Source organism: Mangifera indica, chromosome 15 (assembly GCF_011075055.1).
Source record: "Mangifera indica cultivar Alphonso chromosome 15, CATAS_Mindica_2.1, whole genome shotgun sequence".
Classification (NCBI taxonomy): Eukaryota; Viridiplantae; Streptophyta; class Magnoliopsida; order Sapindales; family Anacardiaceae; genus Mangifera; species Mangifera indica.
In genome coordinates this window covers 4,172,130-4,191,030 of record NC_058151.1, presented here as the reverse complement: position 1 = coordinate 4,191,030, position 18,901 = coordinate 4,172,130, and the positions used below count along the sequence as shown (strand labels likewise).

Genomic DNA, 18,901 nt, shown 5'->3' with positions numbered 1-18,901 from the left:
GTTTTGTATGTGATTTCTTTGGTTTATTTTTTGCACGCAATTGATATTTTTGGTAATTAATTGACTTAATCAATTTACACAATTAGATTTATTGTTTGTGGCTCCAACATTCTTGTATTCAAGTTATCCTATGAAAATGTTATCGGAGACTCAGTTTGGTGGAATGAAGCTTTTGATCGAAAACTTTATTTAATAAAGTGATACTTTCTTTACCTCACTTTGAGCAGCTTTCCACGTAAAATTGTTGTCCGAAATTTGTCGTGATTTAGTTTCTACTGAAATTGATATTTTGTTCTTCCGTCGTCTTTTGTTCTTTAGTCTCTCCAGAGCAGAAAAAAAAAAATTGATAATGTTGTTAGGACCAGATTAAAGACACATTTTAATTGAAAATTGAATTTGACAATTTTTTAGGACCAGAAAAAAAAATTGAAATGAGTGTTTGCCACAGATTAAAGGTGAATTTAAGTAGAATCGAATTCGAGTTTGAGTTTATTTATATCGGAAAGACACATTTTAATAACTTTTTCTACTTATTATAAATAAAGACTCAAGTTTCAACCATATTTCCACTTTCAAGTTTTCAGTTCTCCTAAATTGGTGAGTTCTACCAACTCAACTAGCTCATTTAACATAATTTTGATAACTAAATAAATCTCTTTTTTTTTTTTTCTGATCATAATTCAATTTATAACACATTTTTTTTATCAATTTGGCATAATTTTTATAAAAATATTTTTTTTGTAAAATTAATAAAATTGTTGAGTGGGAACTCAACTCCCATGATCAAGCTCGCTAAAATCTTAAAACCATAACTCCTGCTCAAGTCATAGCTACTCAGTCTGGGTTTATTGAAGCCAAATCGGAAATCAAGCTCGAGCCAATTTAGCTTGATCGAATTCAACCCTACCTTGAATTATCCAATTTATAATTTAGGAACAATTATGAGACTATTATTTTAACTAAACAATCTGCAATAAATTTGTTTCACAATTATATAAATGAAGCAATAATCCTAATCTTTTCTCTTTTTTTTTAAGTCTAAATTTTGTTAGCTGTTCTCTAGTTACGTGCTTGCCAACAATATTTCAGTGCCCATCATCGCCAAAAAATCGTCAACATCTGGAATGCAATGGAAGTAAAGATTATTGAACTTAATAAGTTTATGTATGGAGTTCATTTTGAGCAACAAAAATTCATTACATTTTGATGGAATATTTTATGGCAATTGTCTGACGTCTTGAATAGAAAACTCTGAGAAGCATCGTAATTTGACCCATGTACTTACAATACATAGACATTTATATTATTAATTATTAAATCCACATTGAAATTCATCTTAATGATTCCCCACCCAAAAGTAATCTTTTTTTTCTTTTATGTTTTTTTATTTTAAGCAAATACTGGTAACATACATAAATATTATTTATTTAATATTTAATTTAAAATTATTTAATCATATAATAATATATCATTTATATTTTAAATATTTATTATATATTAAAAATATAAACATATAATTTTATTAATATTTTTACTATGCGAAACTTTAAGCTCGTCCCCAATTTTTTCTTCTTTGAAAAGTGGTAAGACCACCAATTAATTCCGACTTCTCTGATCCTTTTCACGTGGGAAGTAAAGCCAATAGAATTACTACAAATAATTGTTTTCTTGAATAATCTATTCATTGAGTTCGTTTTCTCATCATTTTGTTTGAGGTTATAGAATTCAACAATGGATTGATTAAAAATTTTTTGGTTATTTGCATCGAATCTTCCAATAGTAGTTGTTGACATGTAATATTTTAATTGATTATTAAGCCGTCAATTTGTGCATCTTTACAGGTTGGATTAATGTAGTCAATATTTTTCGTACTCTAATTTCAGAAGTGTTGTGATTTCTGTTTATAGGAATGAGGGTTTGGTCAATTTGATATGGGTTCTAGAAGTAGATTAATCAAATAAAATTCTTGCTAATATTGGGAAAAACTTTTTGACCAATCTCATGAAACAACATCTAAGAAAGAACAATTAGTTAAAGAAATAACAACAAATCATTTAATATAGAGATAAACGTCTCATACCTTAAGAAAGTAATTTATCAGTTTATCTTTTTTCTGTATCTCACACTAATGATGAAAGTGAATAATTTCTTTTCATAATGAACCATGATTGTTATCTTATCCTTTTGTAATTAATAAGAAGTTATTTTTTGTTTCTTTTGAATAATGTTTTGAGAGATTTTGCATAAACTTGGAAATTACACAAAAATAAAAATGTAATATCCTGTCTAGCATGAATCAAATAATCCAAACTCCTACAAAGCTTCTAAAGTTCTTTGTTATCTTTTTGGTACCATCTTCACATTGCAATTTGTCATTCATGTTCATGGTCTAGCAGCTAGTTTGCAATTAAACAAGTTGAATATTTAAGAAAATCCATTGCCTATTTCCTTTATGAAATAAAAATCCATCTACACCTTATTTCACCTCAAGCCCAAGGAAATAATACAATAAACTCAAGTATAACATTTCAAATTTCTTTATCATGTTATATATAAATTTAGGAGAATCATATGAGCCCATATAAATAATATCAATAACATAAAGGCATACAATATTAAAGCCATCTTTTCCTTGCTTTTTCACACAAAGAGTTAGCTGATTTTTACTTCTTATGAAAGCAATATGATGAAAAATAGCTATTAATCTTGATATACCACACATATGGAGCTTGCTTTAATATGTAAAGTGTCTTTCTTAACTTATATGTCCTTGTCTTCTTGCCTTTCACCATAAATTCTTTAGGTGGAGTAACAGAAACCTCTTCTTTAAAATCTTCATTTAAAAAATGCAAACTTATACAAAATTGACAAACAAGCTAATAAAATTGTATAATCAAAGCTAAAATAGTTTCCACAGTTTCAAATCTAGCAATCAAGGAAAAATACGAGTTTCTTTTCGCCACTAGTCGAGATTTGTGCTTTTGTCCAATTTTATCAACATAATATTTTTTTTTTAAAACCCATTTGATCTCAATTGCATTCTTTCCATCATCTCCCATGTTTCACTTTTGAATTACCATTAACTCTTCTTACATTGCATTCTACCACTCTTCTTTGGTTGAAGCTTCATCAAAGGTTGTGATATCTGAAACAAAAAGAACAAACTAACAAGATTCATAGATCTCTTCCAAGGGTCTAATCTATCTATGTGGAGTTTCATTAGAGAATTATTTTAAAGATGAGTTACTACCTGAAGTTGTAAGTGGGGAAGTTGGTGACTCAAATGAATTTGGAGAATAGATAACAACACTTGAAGGTATCAAACTTCACATTTTTTCTAGCTATGCTGTGTAAATTATGGATATTATGCAATTGAATTAATAAATTAAACATGCAATGACAACATTTCCTAATTCAATTGTTACATTATCTCTAGATTATAACATGTCTATTTCTATTTAATAACTTATTATATCTCCATAAAAGTTGAATTAAATGAAAGATATAATGATTTATACAATTTTTAGTTTATGATGAAACTTATGTGGGATTTTATCGTTAAAAACTATATAAAAGAATTAAATTTTATCTTTGATCGATTTTACTCTAAGATGATTGATATTATATGATGTTTAATCTAGTTTATCTTTTCTCAATCTCAAAACTGAACATCTAACCATTCATACAAAATTAAGTTGTTTAAAGAAGTGAAGAGTTTCTATAACACTAGGAGACAATGTTATGCTATCATAATTCTTTTTTGGCCAAACACATTAATACAACATTTGTAAAAGCGATGAATTACTAGTCAACAAATACTACACCAGCCCATAGGTTGAAAGAAGACGTGGATAAGGTACAATCTCATTCAAAAAGGTACCAATAAAAAACAAGAGTCATTATTTGCCATGACTTTCTCACTCTCTCTAACATTAAATACTCATTTCCTATTATGTTAAAATTACTTCCCAAGACTATCGTAATTTAAATCTAATCACTGTCCTACCATATAGGATTGTAACGACCACGCCCATCAAACTATATAAATCCACATATTACCAGATAATTTTAAAATGTAACCCTAACAATTGAAAGACCAAGGGGAGACAACTCTTAACATTTTATCAACACTTCGAGCATTGCAATACTTACATAAGTTTTTGCTTTTTAGTCCAATCACGTTTAAAATCGATTCTTTTTTCTTCTTCCTATGTCTCTTTGTATTATTACATTAAATTTTCTAACAATTCAATAATCTTTTTCTTAGTATAAATCCATCACTAAAACCAAAATTTATTGAATGCTTTTATAGTTAAGAGTAGATTCAAATTGAGCAAAACTTAGACCAAAGATATTGAAAATCAACGATGAGATAAATAACTTTACCAAAAAGATAAATAATTGATAAAATGATAATATTAATTGTTATATAATATTGTTAAAAAAATATATTCAAACCAAACTCAAACCAAACTCAAACCAAAAAGTCAGAATCAAGCCAAACACTGAAGTGAACCGGCTGCAATCCAACCTTACCGTTATCAATTCAGCAGCAGCACAGTGGGAAAATTCTAATAGGCATGCATGCACTTGCCCCCGGAGGTAATATGCCGATTACGAGATAAAGAAAATAATTATAAATAAATAGAACAAAGGAAATAACACTGGACATGAATTGAGCAACTATTAAGAAGAGACGCATATCAAAACAGTAATAACACTAAAATACTTACAGAGAACCCAGTACAACATTCTGTTTATTAACAACAAACACAGACAACCAATTAAATTCTTAATCACAACACTTGATTGTATAATAGCCGCTTGATCTCCGCCCAATTGTCTACAACATCTTCCATCACAAGGCAGAGATCACATGATCAACATCACACGGCTTAAGAGCTCTGATGCTGCTGCGTCACCGTGTGCTGCTGTCCATATTGCTCAACTCTGTCCTTCATTTCTCGCGCTTTACTAGCCAGTTTATTGCGTGCATAATCAAACTGATCCTCCCCAGGTGGGTGCTTCCCAGTAACAAACCTGCCAGGTTAACAATCTTAATCAAACCAAATATTAACAAAATCTTGAAATTTAATGGACTCCTTTAGGTTTTTTTTTTAAATTTCTTTTGACTCCCCTATATTTTGCTTGTATTCACCTTGGCCCCCTATATCAGTTAGGAGGTTTGTATACCTGTAGATCCATGACAAAACAGTGATAGCTGCAACACCAAAACCACCGGAGGCGATGAAGCCCGTCGTCAGCAGAGCCATTGTAATGACAGCAGGAACAAGAACAGGACTGAATATGACGAAGAGTGGAGTGGCAATGGTCAGTGCAATGACGGTAGCAGCCATAATCAAACAGGAGAGAAGCAAAAGAGAGCCACCAGCGGTGACAGCAGTTGCCGCCTTCACAACTTGGTGGGACCGAGGTTGTTGTTGAGTGTGGTGCTGCGTTTGGTAGGACTGTTGGTAATGTTCAGCCATTGATGAAAAATGTGACGGTTACAAAGAGATTTCGATGATTTTCACAAAAGGAAATTGATGGTTTCGATGAGTTGAGGTTGAAGGTGAGGGAGAGTGATGAGTTAAATAGGAGAAAGAGTGGGAGAGTGGTAGGCACGTGTTGAAAAGGAGGCGGCACTTGTTGAAGAGATTATCATGCAGGGGTTGCATGAAATCAAGTGGGTTATGAATTGGACACGTTGATTTTTGTCTTAATTACAGGCGGTTGCAAAGGAGAAGGGTGGCGAGCATTCGAGGATTCCACCTTCAATACATCAGCTGTCTTCAACCAATTTGTGTTATCATCGTTTTCCTACTATCAAAGCAAAATAAAATGAGTGTGAAAAGCTCGACTCACTCTAACATGTGGGTGTTGTTACCTGAAGAACGTATTATGCTCTCATAAAAACTATTATATATGAGTAGTGTTATGGGTATAATTTTACATATAAATAATTATATATCATCATATAATTGAATAATTAAAAATAAAATAACTCTCAATCACATGATAAAATATTATTTTATGTATACAAAATAATATTAATTATATATTATTGTCGTTACTGGAATGTTTAAACAAATTGTATAAATAATTTGTACAAATTGGGATGATAACATTTGATTGGATAATTTTAAAATAAAATAAGTAATAAATAATTAAATCACTCAATCATAAACTATCATTTCAATTTGAAAAAATTATGCATAATATTATTCTAAAGTTAATATGCTAAATTTCAGAACCTGGGGGAGAGTCATGAATTTGATTGCAGCACGGTAGTGAGAGAAGAAGCTTTTTCCGAACTTTTTCTTGGCCAAATCTCATCGGTTTGTCTTTGTGGGTAGCTATATGAAATATGTGCTTTGAATAGCATCAAACATCCCAACTTGATCTTCTCCGATTGATATTTTGAATGATAATCCATATCAAAGAGTCAATAGGATATTTCATTATCAGTTTCTTATGTGAGAAGCATACGTATCGATAGTAATACTTTGATTTCCATTATGTTTCATAGTTAATTCCGAACATTGAATTTCATCTCATGGGTATGTATATGTTAAAATATATGCATTATAATATTTTTGAATCACCGCGGCTACCTTTTACTTTAAAAAACTTTCATTTCCACCCCGCATCAAAAGAAAATTTTCTTTCTGGTCATGTCTGTTTCTTTTTCGGTGTTGTTGTCTTCTTCCTCGACGATCAAAATCTGTGTCCGTAGGTTTCTTCTCAATGGTCTTTTTTTCCAATGCTGTTCCCACAATTTTCAGTCATTGGTTATCATGTTTCAAAGTTGTTCCTTTTTTATCAAACTGTTCTTTTCTTTTTCAAGCCATCGATGGGTGCCTTAGTGGGTTCCTTCTTACTATTGCTCTATTTTTTTTGCCACAACAAGACACAATTCTCTTCTTCAATGCTATAATAGACAAGTTTCTTCTCCAACAGATGAGTTTTGTTTTATCTCTTTCAAATTCTCTTCCTGGCAACCCACAAACACTCTCGGATCTCCGACAACCGGTGAGTGATGGGTTTTGTCTTTATAATAAGTTGGTTGTTGGGCTGACAGAAATGTTGTTTTATGTTTAGGTCGGATTTATTTTATTGGTTATATCGACAACTTGTTGTGGACTTTTATTTAGTTGGTTATTTTTGGAGCTAGGCCCACATTTATTTGTTGTAATTGCGATTGGAGTTAATTTTTATTCAATTGTAGGCTTGTCAATCGGGCTTGGTTTGTTAAAGCCTATGCCTAAAAAAAATTCTAGGCTCAGGCTTCAGGCCTGCCGATTCAAGCTCAGATTTTTGGTTCAGACCCAATTCATTACATTGAATTGGGCTTCGGACCTATTTTGAGTCTAACCTTACAACTTTAAAAAACTATAAAACCCTCCTCTACTACTTCAAATTATTATGAGAATCCATAATACTTGTACTCCATCAATCAAATTTCAATTTGGGTATCTCTAGACTATAAATCAAATTCGGGACCTACCTGTTCAATGGTACTCTACTGCTAAGGAAGAGTGATATGCTTAAAGAATAGTAAAACAAGACCAAGATGGCCCAAAAATGTAAAGTTGTAAGCTAGGAGAGTCGGTTTGTTTTTTAAACTTAGTTGGAGAGCTTGAGTTCAAGTTGATTTAACTTGTAAGCTAAGTGGATAACTCAAATCAATTTGAACTTGACTTGCAACTCTATTCAAGTCATGTTAAGAAATGGTTAATAACATTGTTTTATCTATTATTATATAAAATGATATTGTTTTGTCAATAAATCATGAAATTAAATCGTAAATCTTAACTATAAATATAAGTTGAGCTTTGAACTTCAAACTTAAGAATTAAATCGAACTTAAATTACCCTTAATTTTGACTTGACAAACTTGAGTTAAACTTGAGCCAAAAAGTATCTAAGTTCAACTCGATTCATATTAAGGCCTAACTAATATAAAAAGAGAAAGATAAAAGAAGTTTAAGTTATAATTTGTGGAAATGGTTTAAACTTATGAGTTTCATTCAAAGTTCAATAGGGCAAATATAAGATTTGATTGAAATCAAGCTGACTTGATATCATTTACTAGCTCAACTTAATCAAACTCAAAATGAGTTGTCATGGTTAAAGCTCAAGCTATTATTTTAAAAGTTTTTGAGCTTGAGCTCATACTATGAGAGTTAAGCTCCAGTTGCTCTTGAAAGAGTTTTTTATTATAAAAAATTATTTTTAAATATATGTTTTCTAATAAAAGATGAAATAAATAAAAGTTTATTAGCTAAAAGAGATTTTTAAAAAAATAAAGATTGTTTATAATGGGTGTGATGAGTAGTTCATATTACTCTTACCTATTGTGAGCCACATTATAAAGAAACATTCAACCTAATTTGATTGTCCCACATTGAGCGAGAGAAATATAAACTACTCACCCTACCGATTATAAATAGTCTTCATCTTTTCATTCCTCATTACATCTCAATCTTTTCAACTTTTTTCTAAGTTTTCTTTTATTAGAAAACATAAATAAATTTAACTTGTTATAGTAATAAATCAAATTCAAGCTTTGGCTTTTCATATCAAACTCAAACTCAAGCTTGGCTCTATGGAAACTCATTGAGCTTGAGCTTAGGCTTAAACTCAATTCGATTTAAATCCAACCTTAGACAAAAACATGGGCAAGTGAGAGCACTTCTGTTATGCGATAGAATTAATTGAAGGGTTGAGGTAATTGGATTAGGTATTTTTGTGTCATTGGAATAAGAACATAAGCATTAAGAAAAGAATTTATTACCTCCAAAGGGTAATTTCAATGGCGAGAGTGGGGCACTCAAGCAACAAATAAGGCATGAATTCTAAACCTACTAGTGACATACACATTTGGCTTATTAGGTGCACTAGTTGTAAGACTGATCATTAGACTTAGGGCTTATCTATTTGTTGTGATCAACTTAATCCGAAACGGCGATCTGACTAAAACAGTGGTTCCTCATTGCCAAAAAGAAAGAATTTATTTGTTTTTCTTGGGCCAACTAACTATTTCCCACCTAAGGTTTGATGAGATGACATGTTCCCTCTTTAGTTTGAAAGAGTCATTTTCCACCATCTGTTATAGTTAAAATATTATGTAATTGTTTTATAAAAGTATTGAAAACATAAAAAACTCTCAAGCTAAATAGCATTTTATTCCAAAAATTTTATTAAATAATTTTGTACCCTTAATAAAACAACAAAGACATTATTGGTACTTATGTTTATAGGAGTGTTGATGACATATACTCATATGTTTGATAGTGAATTATAATTTTTTAAAATTTTATTGATGTAAATAAAAAACTTTAGGGGATTTTGAAAATTCAAAAGAACTTTGGGTTTTTTGAAATTTTTAAAATTTAGTTTGCCTAAATAATTTAAAAAATGATAACTATACTTTTAAATAATTTAACAAAACACAATAAATTAGGAGTGTAAATGTTATATTACAAACAATTAGAATTATAATTATATTTTCAAAATATATTAGGTAAATATGATAATTTTTGAAACAAAATAAGAAAACATTTATTTGCTCCTAATAAGTTTAAAAAATGACATTACACCCCATAATATTGTTCATAGTTTAGTTTGATAAAAGTATTATAGTAATATTTTTAACTTCAGAGATAAAATATAGTTAATCACACTGAATTATAATATTTGAATAAGATGATATAAATACCTTTTAATGTTAAAATAAATAATTGAATTTTAAAAATGGATGAGATAATGGTATTTTTAGACACAAAGGGTAGTAATATAATATTTCATATCAGCAAACCTTGTGTGGGAGTCAGTCATTTGTCCATTTTCTTGTTGGTGAGATGGGTTCACCTCAACAAACCTGTATTGTAAAACTTGTGCAAGTCTTTTAAAAATTGATTAACTTGCTGGACACGATATAAATGATATAAATTAATCATGTTCACGGACTCAACATGCTTACAAATGGACAAAGAATTTAATTGGGATTTAGCCAAGTAAGTATGCTGTCAAGCCTAGAATGACCTCAAGACTTCTCTTAGTCATAGATAATGATTCGTTACGTATCTTCGAAGGTTAACAAAATTAATAAAATATTAAAATTTTTAAATATTTTAAATTTACTTATTTAATAAATACAGATAAAATCCTTATTTAACTATTTTGTCGGTTGCTCTTGCATCATCTTCAAGTTTGCAAGTTGCAAAAAGGACTAGACAATTATACATTCGGTTTCTTTTTTCCTTTTTCATCACGCCAAGTTAACATACTATTTCCAACGAGTTGTGTAGCTTGTGGTTGTTAAGAGTTTGGCTGGCCTTTCCAATTGGGCTAGACTAAATCTTCCACTACAGCTAGGTTATATATTTAAAAAACAATTTAATGGAATTAACACCCATTTAATTGACAATAAAACTATGTATATATATTTTTAATATATAATTTATGTACACAGATGAAGAGTTATTATATAATCGGATATTTCTTTATCATATAATAATACATGTTTTAAAATCGCCTAATTACATGATGACACATCACTGTATACATAAATTATGTATCAAAAATAAATACACATAATATTGCTCTTTAATTGGTAAATTTATGTGACTGGGCTGTGGTCGTCATTAAATTTATATCATAGTAATTTTTAAGAGTAGAAAGGGTAAAAAGAGACTTTCAAAATGACCAATATTATAGGTGCATATTTTTTAATACATAATTTAAATACATAAATCATATATCACATATAATTATATGTTATTTTATTTTTAATTTAAAATTATTTAATTATATAATAAGATATTATTTTATATTAAAAATATATCCGTATAATTTTTTTTGCGCTCAAATTATAGCCAAGGGGGTTAAAAAGTGCTATAAGTAGTGAAATTTGAGGGTTATATCTAAAACCAAGGGGCTTAAACTTAAACTTTACTGGAATGGTGAAAACCTGTGGAGGCTAAAAGAATGGTAGAAGATGAAAAGAGTTTATACGTAAAATATGATGATATTGTATAATATTGTTGATTATTATTATTATTATTATATAATATTGTTTAATTAAGGTAAATTAATAATAAAGATTAAATGATAATATTAATATCGAAGATCTAGCAAACTTCGATATAGAAAATCTTATCTAGATTCATTTTTTAATATCTAAAAATCTCAAGCTCAACCAAAGCTTTGCACTAATGGTTGTGGTTCCTATGGAATCACTGCAAAACATGAACTCCTACATCAAGTGATATGTTTGTTTTTACATCAAAAAGTGACAAGCTATCGTAGTAAGAAAAACCATAGAAATAATCTGTCAATTAAATGTCGATAAAGCCAAGTGAAAATCCGTATCACCTTACCTACGACTATTAATGTATGCCATTATTGCAAACCATTTGTGGATTCACCAGTTACAATTTCACTGACAAAACTTCCACAGTTGGAAGGCCCACAGTGGGAGAAGATCGTGGTGAGAAGGTTGGCCAGTAATGGAGAGAACTTTCTCCAATTGTCGGAGAAAAAAGAAAAAATTAAAAAAATGAATAAATTTTTTAAAATTTAATTTTAAAGAAAAATTATTATTTTTTTCAAATTAAAAAATATATATAAATTTTTAGAGTTTTAAGACTTTAAATTTATGTTTTAATCATCTCTAAATGCATTGTATCAGTTCAATAAAAAAAAGTGAAAATAAAAAAAATCAAGATATTTCGATTGAGAGAGGGATTTTGTTATCTTATCAAGATTAGTTCTAGAGTTTTCTTTCATATAGTAATCCGAGAGTGAGAGATATAGTTTTATTCGATTATTAGTAAAAAAATTCAATAATACGATTAAATTGATGCATTTACTTAATGTAATTGTATATGTAAATTGTTCTATTGTCAAGTTACTCTTGATTGAGTGGATATTTTTGTACTTTAGTAGCTTTTAATCAAATATCTAAGTGTTGGCTTCCCTACTTCGTACTTTACTAGCTTTTAATTCATTGATAATCTTAGAATCTGATTTAAATTCAGGGTCAATTATTAGCAAATTCACAGTCAATATTCAAAGGTTGTAATTAATGGAGCAGTTGATGACTCCGTTTGACTCGGATTTCAGATTGCCCACGAGTCAGTTTTCCTTTCTCGATTAAGTGGCGTGCTGGAATATATAATGTATGCTTCAATCACCCACTCTATTCAATTCAACTGTCAACTGTCAACTGTCAACAAAAACTGCACTGCTAAATAACACCTAATCAAGTAAAAACTAACCTCTTTTACATATATAACAGCACGTGATTAATTTGATGTCTCTTTCTTAATTACTCTGTACTTAAGACAAATTTTATATATTTACACTGGTGTGGTCAATTTTTACTTCCATTTCTTCCCTTTTACCACCTCCTTTGAAAATGCATCTTATTATTATATTATTTTATGAGTATAGGCAATAATTTTAATTCAAATTCAAGGGTTTCCATCTTCCTTGATAGAAATGAAAAAAAAGATAAAGACAAAGATTAAAAAAATTCTCACAATCAGAGATAAAGATATATGTGTCTTCTCTCAGCCCCAACTTGTCTTATCTCATTCTCGTTTTTTTGTATTAATATATGTATTTAAAAATATTAACATATTTTTATGATTTTAGATTATTTATATTTGTTAAGTTTATTTAAATTTTTATTATACATATTAAAGTGGTTAATATATGATATTTATGATATTTGAAATAGTAAATTAGTTTTAATTTTCTTAAGTTTTGTTATTTAATATATCTATATCGTATTTAAAGGGTATAAAGAGTAGATTTTTCTCTATCAGTATAAATAGGAGATTTTTTCTTGCCAGAACAAATAAAATATTTTTTTCATAAAAAAAAGACAAAAAATCTTTGTCATCTCTATAACGTGAACAGAGACAAGATTAAGATCTCCTTCCCGTTGTTTAGGACTTGTGACATTTGAATTATAGAATCAAAACATTGATAATGACTAGGTTTTAATATTTAATTATACCAGAGAAATTGCGGGCTTTACATTTTCCAGATGATATTAATTGCAGTTCAAAATTCTCAGCTATAGTTTTTCTTTCTTTGTTCATATTTTAGTAGTTTACAATTATTTGTTGGGAGCAATGAAATTTATTCATAGTTTTATAGCTTTCCACAATTATGATACACAAGAAATAAACCTACGTAACATTAATAAATATATGGGAAAGTTAGAACTTTTTAATAAAATTATGAACACCCACTTTAAATTTATAGTCATTCATTTCTTCTAATTTGATGGTTTTCTTTCTTTTTTTTTTATATAACTTTTTAATAAAATTATATATATCTATTTTAAATTTATAAATTAATATATATTTAATGTATGTTATCATGTGATTAAATAATTTTAAATTAAAAATAAAATAATATTAATCACATGATGATATAGATAAGTATGTATTTATTTATATACTTAAAATAGATATACTAAAAAAATTAAGAATTTAAAAAACAATTTGTTCTAATTTTTATTATTTTTAAATTTAAGCCGATTTTATGATGAATTTTTATATATTAAAATTTCAAGATATAAACTGAAATTTTTAATTATATTTAAAGCTTTTAAAAACTAATTTATAATCAAAATCAAACATACCCTGAAACTGAGCTAAAGTTATTCTACTCAAACAAAGAGATTTCCAAGTGTTATCACATAATCAGTGCCGGCAGGTATATTGCTCATACAATACTGGGTGAGATTAATGCGCATGTTATAAAATTTTAATCCAATTTTTATGTATTATATAAATATAGTCAAAATCTCAATTTAATACTGTTTTACCCGCATCCCTATCTTTGACAATCATAACTTCTCAAACTTATTGTCATCTGTATTTTCATCTGAAAATTAACTCAAAATCAAATCAATTCTACATCAAAATCGCATTAATCCAAGGGAGTAGCATTCCATTATATTATTTTGTTCGAAAATTTCAGATTTTTTTATATAATAATGAGTCATAATTTGTTATAGTTTTTGTTGTTGGGTCATTTACATCAAATTTACATTAAAATGAAAGAATTTTAGTTTTTCAAATCGAATTAGTGGACAACAAAATACTTTAATTTTTCTAAAAACAATAAGCAGGAAAGAGTTAAAAAACACTTCTTTTATTGTACAAATTCATTACAAACAAGTTATCGATCCAATACAATAAGAAAACCTCCAGTTTGGCTTAAATAATCTTTTATAAAAAAAAAAAATATTACCACGAGAATAAATTATCTAGAAGATTATTATATATAAATTATAATTATGTTTAATTAAATTGGCATATATAAAAAAATTATTGTGCTTAGTTGCTAGTAATAAAAATATATTGAACCATTATTTTACTATAATACACTTAAAAAATTATTACATATAAATTAGTATTATCTCTTATTAAACAAACATGTCTTTGCTTTGTCTATTTTCTTATAATGTAAATTTGATATAACAAACCTAATTGAATGTTCGTTCTAAGGATAAGAACAATCATTCAAAATGAATTTTTTATAGATATCAATAAGTTGATAAACACGTTCATTTTAGAAGAATAAGCATTTGTTCCACAACTGTCTTTCATAGAAAAGGAACACCTATTAACTAAGAAAAGGTGAATGGTCGTTTCAAATTATGAAGGTTCATTCCATAGAGGTAGGGTGAATGATCATTCCAAGTTTATGAACAATTCTTCTAGCAAACCACTCTCCAAGTTTTATGGAACATCTTGACTTATGGTTAAAATAAGATACATACCTTATTAGTATATGATGTACAAACATGAGATAAGTATGAGAGCCGAATATTATATAATCTATTGCTCAAGTTAAGAACAATTAAGTCATATATTGTGTGGTCTATGACATGAGATATGAGTAGAAAAGTCATATGTTGTGTGATATGTGGCTTTAGATAAAAGATGTGAAAGCATAAGCAAGCCCTAAAAGATCTTAGTGATGGCTTGAGCATGTATACATGATGCACGAAAATATATCTATTTTTAAGCATAAGAGTTAGTTGCATGCATTTGACATGTTTTCCAAAGGTTTTGGGCGTTGATATTTTTAAAGGACTTTAGTCTCATGGTCATGAACGTGGAACTTGATCTTATGAGTTTTATAATTATATGAAAATTTGTGAAAATATGTTTAGTGTGTGATAAATTTTCATGAAGGTTGTTGTAACAAGGCAACCATGAACAACTTAATTCATACATACATGGTCACAATAGGGTCAACATACTCGTAGTAAGGAAACACCGCACTAGGTGGTAATTATGAATAGTAGTCCGCAATGTTTTGTTCAAGGAAAGGAAGATTGCAACAGTTAAGTTTAGCTCACATGGGTAGGGTATTGAATCTTTGTCTCATCTAAATCCAATTGACATAGCTAGCAAAGTAAAGTTTTTTCTAAAAATATTTTGTAAATGTTTCCACAATTTATAAAATGATTTTTAGTACGCATTACGTGTCATGTCATTTTAGTAGGGTTGTGGATTAGTACCCTAGATGGCGATAGCTAGTCAAAGGATATGTAAACTAAGAGAGAAAATGATAATTAAGTATGAAAAGAAAATTGAATATACTTAGAAAATCTCTTATTTACTGAGTGTTTGTCACTTATTTCTATCATTTTTTATGTTTTGCATGTAGGAGATGTGTGCGAAGCTTGCAAGAAGAGTTTGGTCAACTGAAAAGGGGCATGCATGAGAGAAATCTACATGATATTAAATCACATTTTGTTTATATTTTAAATTTACTAATATAAATTTTCTTCTAAATTGATACAACCAAAGATCGTAAATTATAAGTCGATCCCCAAATCACATTTTGTTTATATTTTCAAATAATATTAAATTAATTTGTATTAATAATTATCCTATCTAATTAAACGAACCTCTTTATTCTATCAGTGGCGTCACAACTAGACACTTGAGTCAAGATAACTACTTTTTATACGTGTAACAGTGTCTCTTGCATTTTTCTATATCTACTACTATCATTAGTTTGTTAATGTTTATTAACAACTTAGTTTCTGTTTTACTCTTATAATTTTGTTAATTATTATTTTATTTAAAATGTTTTAATTATGAAAATACTTAATATGTTCTAAACATAAAAGGTGTTCAAACGATTGAGATGAATTCACTTTTGTATAATCAATTGATAAAAAATGTGTGCAACATAAACACTGTAACAAAAACTATGTAACATAAACCTTACACGATCTCTATTACAGTGTTTACACTATGCCCATTTTCGATCAATTGAGTCTACAAAAGTTAAGTCATCTCAATCGCTTGCACACCTTTTTCGTTTAGAAAGATTATGTTTTTTCATTATGATAATATTTTAAAATTATAAAAAATAAATAAATTATATTGTAAATAAACATTAAGAGAATGGTAGCAGTCAAGGTTTTCAAAACCGGAGCAGAATAAAAACCGTTTTAAGTACTGATTTCGATCAAACCGGTTGGAGTGATTGGACCGTTTGAACCGGTTGGTTGGACCGAAATTACAGTTTTATGTAAAAACTTAAAAATTTTATACTGTGTATACTTTTCAGTTTTTATAATTAACAAAATATATGCATTATTGAACATAAATATAATAAGTAATAACAACTAACTTTGTATCAAAACAAAACATGTGCATTAAACAAATCTAATTCTACAAACACATGCACTATTAATTATTGAACACTCAAACAAGTCAAAAATCTAATATATGCATTAAATAAAATATAAAATCAATCAACCAACATAACCATTATTAAACAAATAATATTCAATTCAACATTTAACAAAACATATCAAAAACATAATTTATTTAACATAAAGTTTAATAAATGAATGATTGGTGATTCTTCATTATCACTAATGATAAAAGATCATGTCATCGCTTTTGTTGCACCCTCCATCAATTGTTCATCTTCTACACCATCTTCTTCAATAATATTATCTATAAAATTTATAATTGAACATTTTATTTTCTTTCAACCTTAAAAATCAATCATTTATATAAGTATATAAATATTTGTGTAAGTACTAAAAAAATATTTTTACCTAGGAAATTATGTGACAAATAATAATTTGTTGGATTATTATTAATGGGAATAGATCCCTCTCCATAAAGTATTTGATCCAATTCATCTGCATTAAGTTTACTGAACTCTTCTTCCTCGTTTACTATCCAGAAGTCTGTTTTATTGATATTTTTATAATCAGTTGGATCAAAAATTGATTTCTTGTAACATAACCTAAATAGCCAAAATGATAAAAAGTAAATAATTAAAATATTAAAGAACACTATATCAATAGTCATTAAGTAGGGCACAATCATATGTAAAGTTGTAAATAATTATTAAACATGATAAAATAGTTTAAATAAAAATATTTATAAATGTAATATGCATAATTGATAATTGTGTTACTTATTTTGCAACTATAAGTTATAATGAATAAAAACAAGATCATTTACATATTGATGCTCCAATTTATTTCTTTTCTTAGTATGTATGCGTTCAAAAAAACTCCAATTACACTCACAACCTGAAGATGTTGAAGTTTCACTAAGAATTTTAATTGCAAACTTCTATAAATTGGGAGTATTGTATCCATATGTTCTCCACCATTCATCTAATACAAAATAACACGTAAATAATTATGTAATAAAATTTTATAAATTGGAAAAAGAATCAAGACATAAGAACATATAAATTAAATTCATACCAGGTCGTATAGTTTTGCATGTTTCAATAGCAAGCTGACGTAAGAAATTTCCCTCACAATCACGAAACATTATGTTCTCTTCTACTAACTTCGACTTACTAACGTTAAACATACATGTTTTACTCTTAACAACATCCAGAAAACCCTATAATACCTCTGGTTTTGTGTTGAAAGATTCACGATCATACTGAAATGTAAGATTCAAGTAATACGCAGTTGCATGAATACCTTGATGCAATATCCTATCCCACCTCAACTTGATTATTTGAGTATAAGGCTTGTAGAATTTCTTTTTATTCTTAAACAACTTCTTTATCCACAACCTAGCTCTATACATTCTATCATAGACATATCCTAATGAAGGTCTTTTATCTAAGTTTACAATACGAAACAAACGCATCAATGGGCCCACAACTTTTACAATTATACATATTTCATTCTAAAAATCATTATTCAGAATTATGGCACAATCTCTTTACCTTGATTACTTTTTGTATATCTAGAATCAATAAAAAACTTGTTAGTGACCATCGCTTATAAGTCATGCTTATGCGCAAAAAGACTTTGCAATGCGATGAAAGTCGTAGTAAATCGGGTTGCACCAGGCCGTATAATTTCTATCTATCCTTCTCTCTATGTGATTTAGAGAGTCAGAAGGGTGAGTTTATATAGAAAAAAATTTAAAAAAAAAATAAATTCTCAATGGCAAGCTACATATTCAACCTGCTAGGGTGCAACTGTAGGCAACCTTGTATGCTGCAGTCAGGGTTGAATTCGAGTCAAGCCAAGCTTGAGCTCATTTGAGCTTGAGCTCGGCTTGATTTGCATATAATAGAGCTTAAGCTTAGGCTTGCCAATCTCATTGCGGCTAAACTCGAGCTCGACTCGTTTCGAACTTAAACTTTTAACTAACTCATTATTAAAATAACGTTATTTTGTATCAAATTTTTTACTCGCAAACTCGAGCTAAAAAATGTTGGTTCGAGCTTGAGCTCGCTTAAGCTTGTTTAAGGTTGACTCATTTCAAGCTCGTTCGTACCGAACTCAAGCTCAAACTTAAATGAGCTCGATTCGAATTTAACCTTAGCTATAACCTAAAATTATAATTTTATTTTT

General features: G+C 28.6%; 1 protein-coding gene across 1 annotated transcript; it reads right to left on the bottom strand.

Moving 5' to 3' along the window:
• Positions 1-4,622: 4,622 nt before the first annotated feature.
• On the bottom strand, positions 4,623-5,572 carry LOC123198248 (oleosin L-like). The gene is made up of 2 exons (XM_044612918.1): positions 5,194-5,572; positions 4,623-5,040 (listed from the first exon to the last, which is right to left on the bottom strand). Exons 1-2 carry the CDS (start codon positions 5,487-5,489, stop codon positions 4,896-4,898), a joined length of 441 nt encoding a protein of 146 aa, XP_044468853.1. The 5' UTR covers positions 5,490-5,572; the 3' UTR covers positions 4,623-4,895.
• Positions 5,573-18,901: the final 13,329 nt, after the last annotated feature.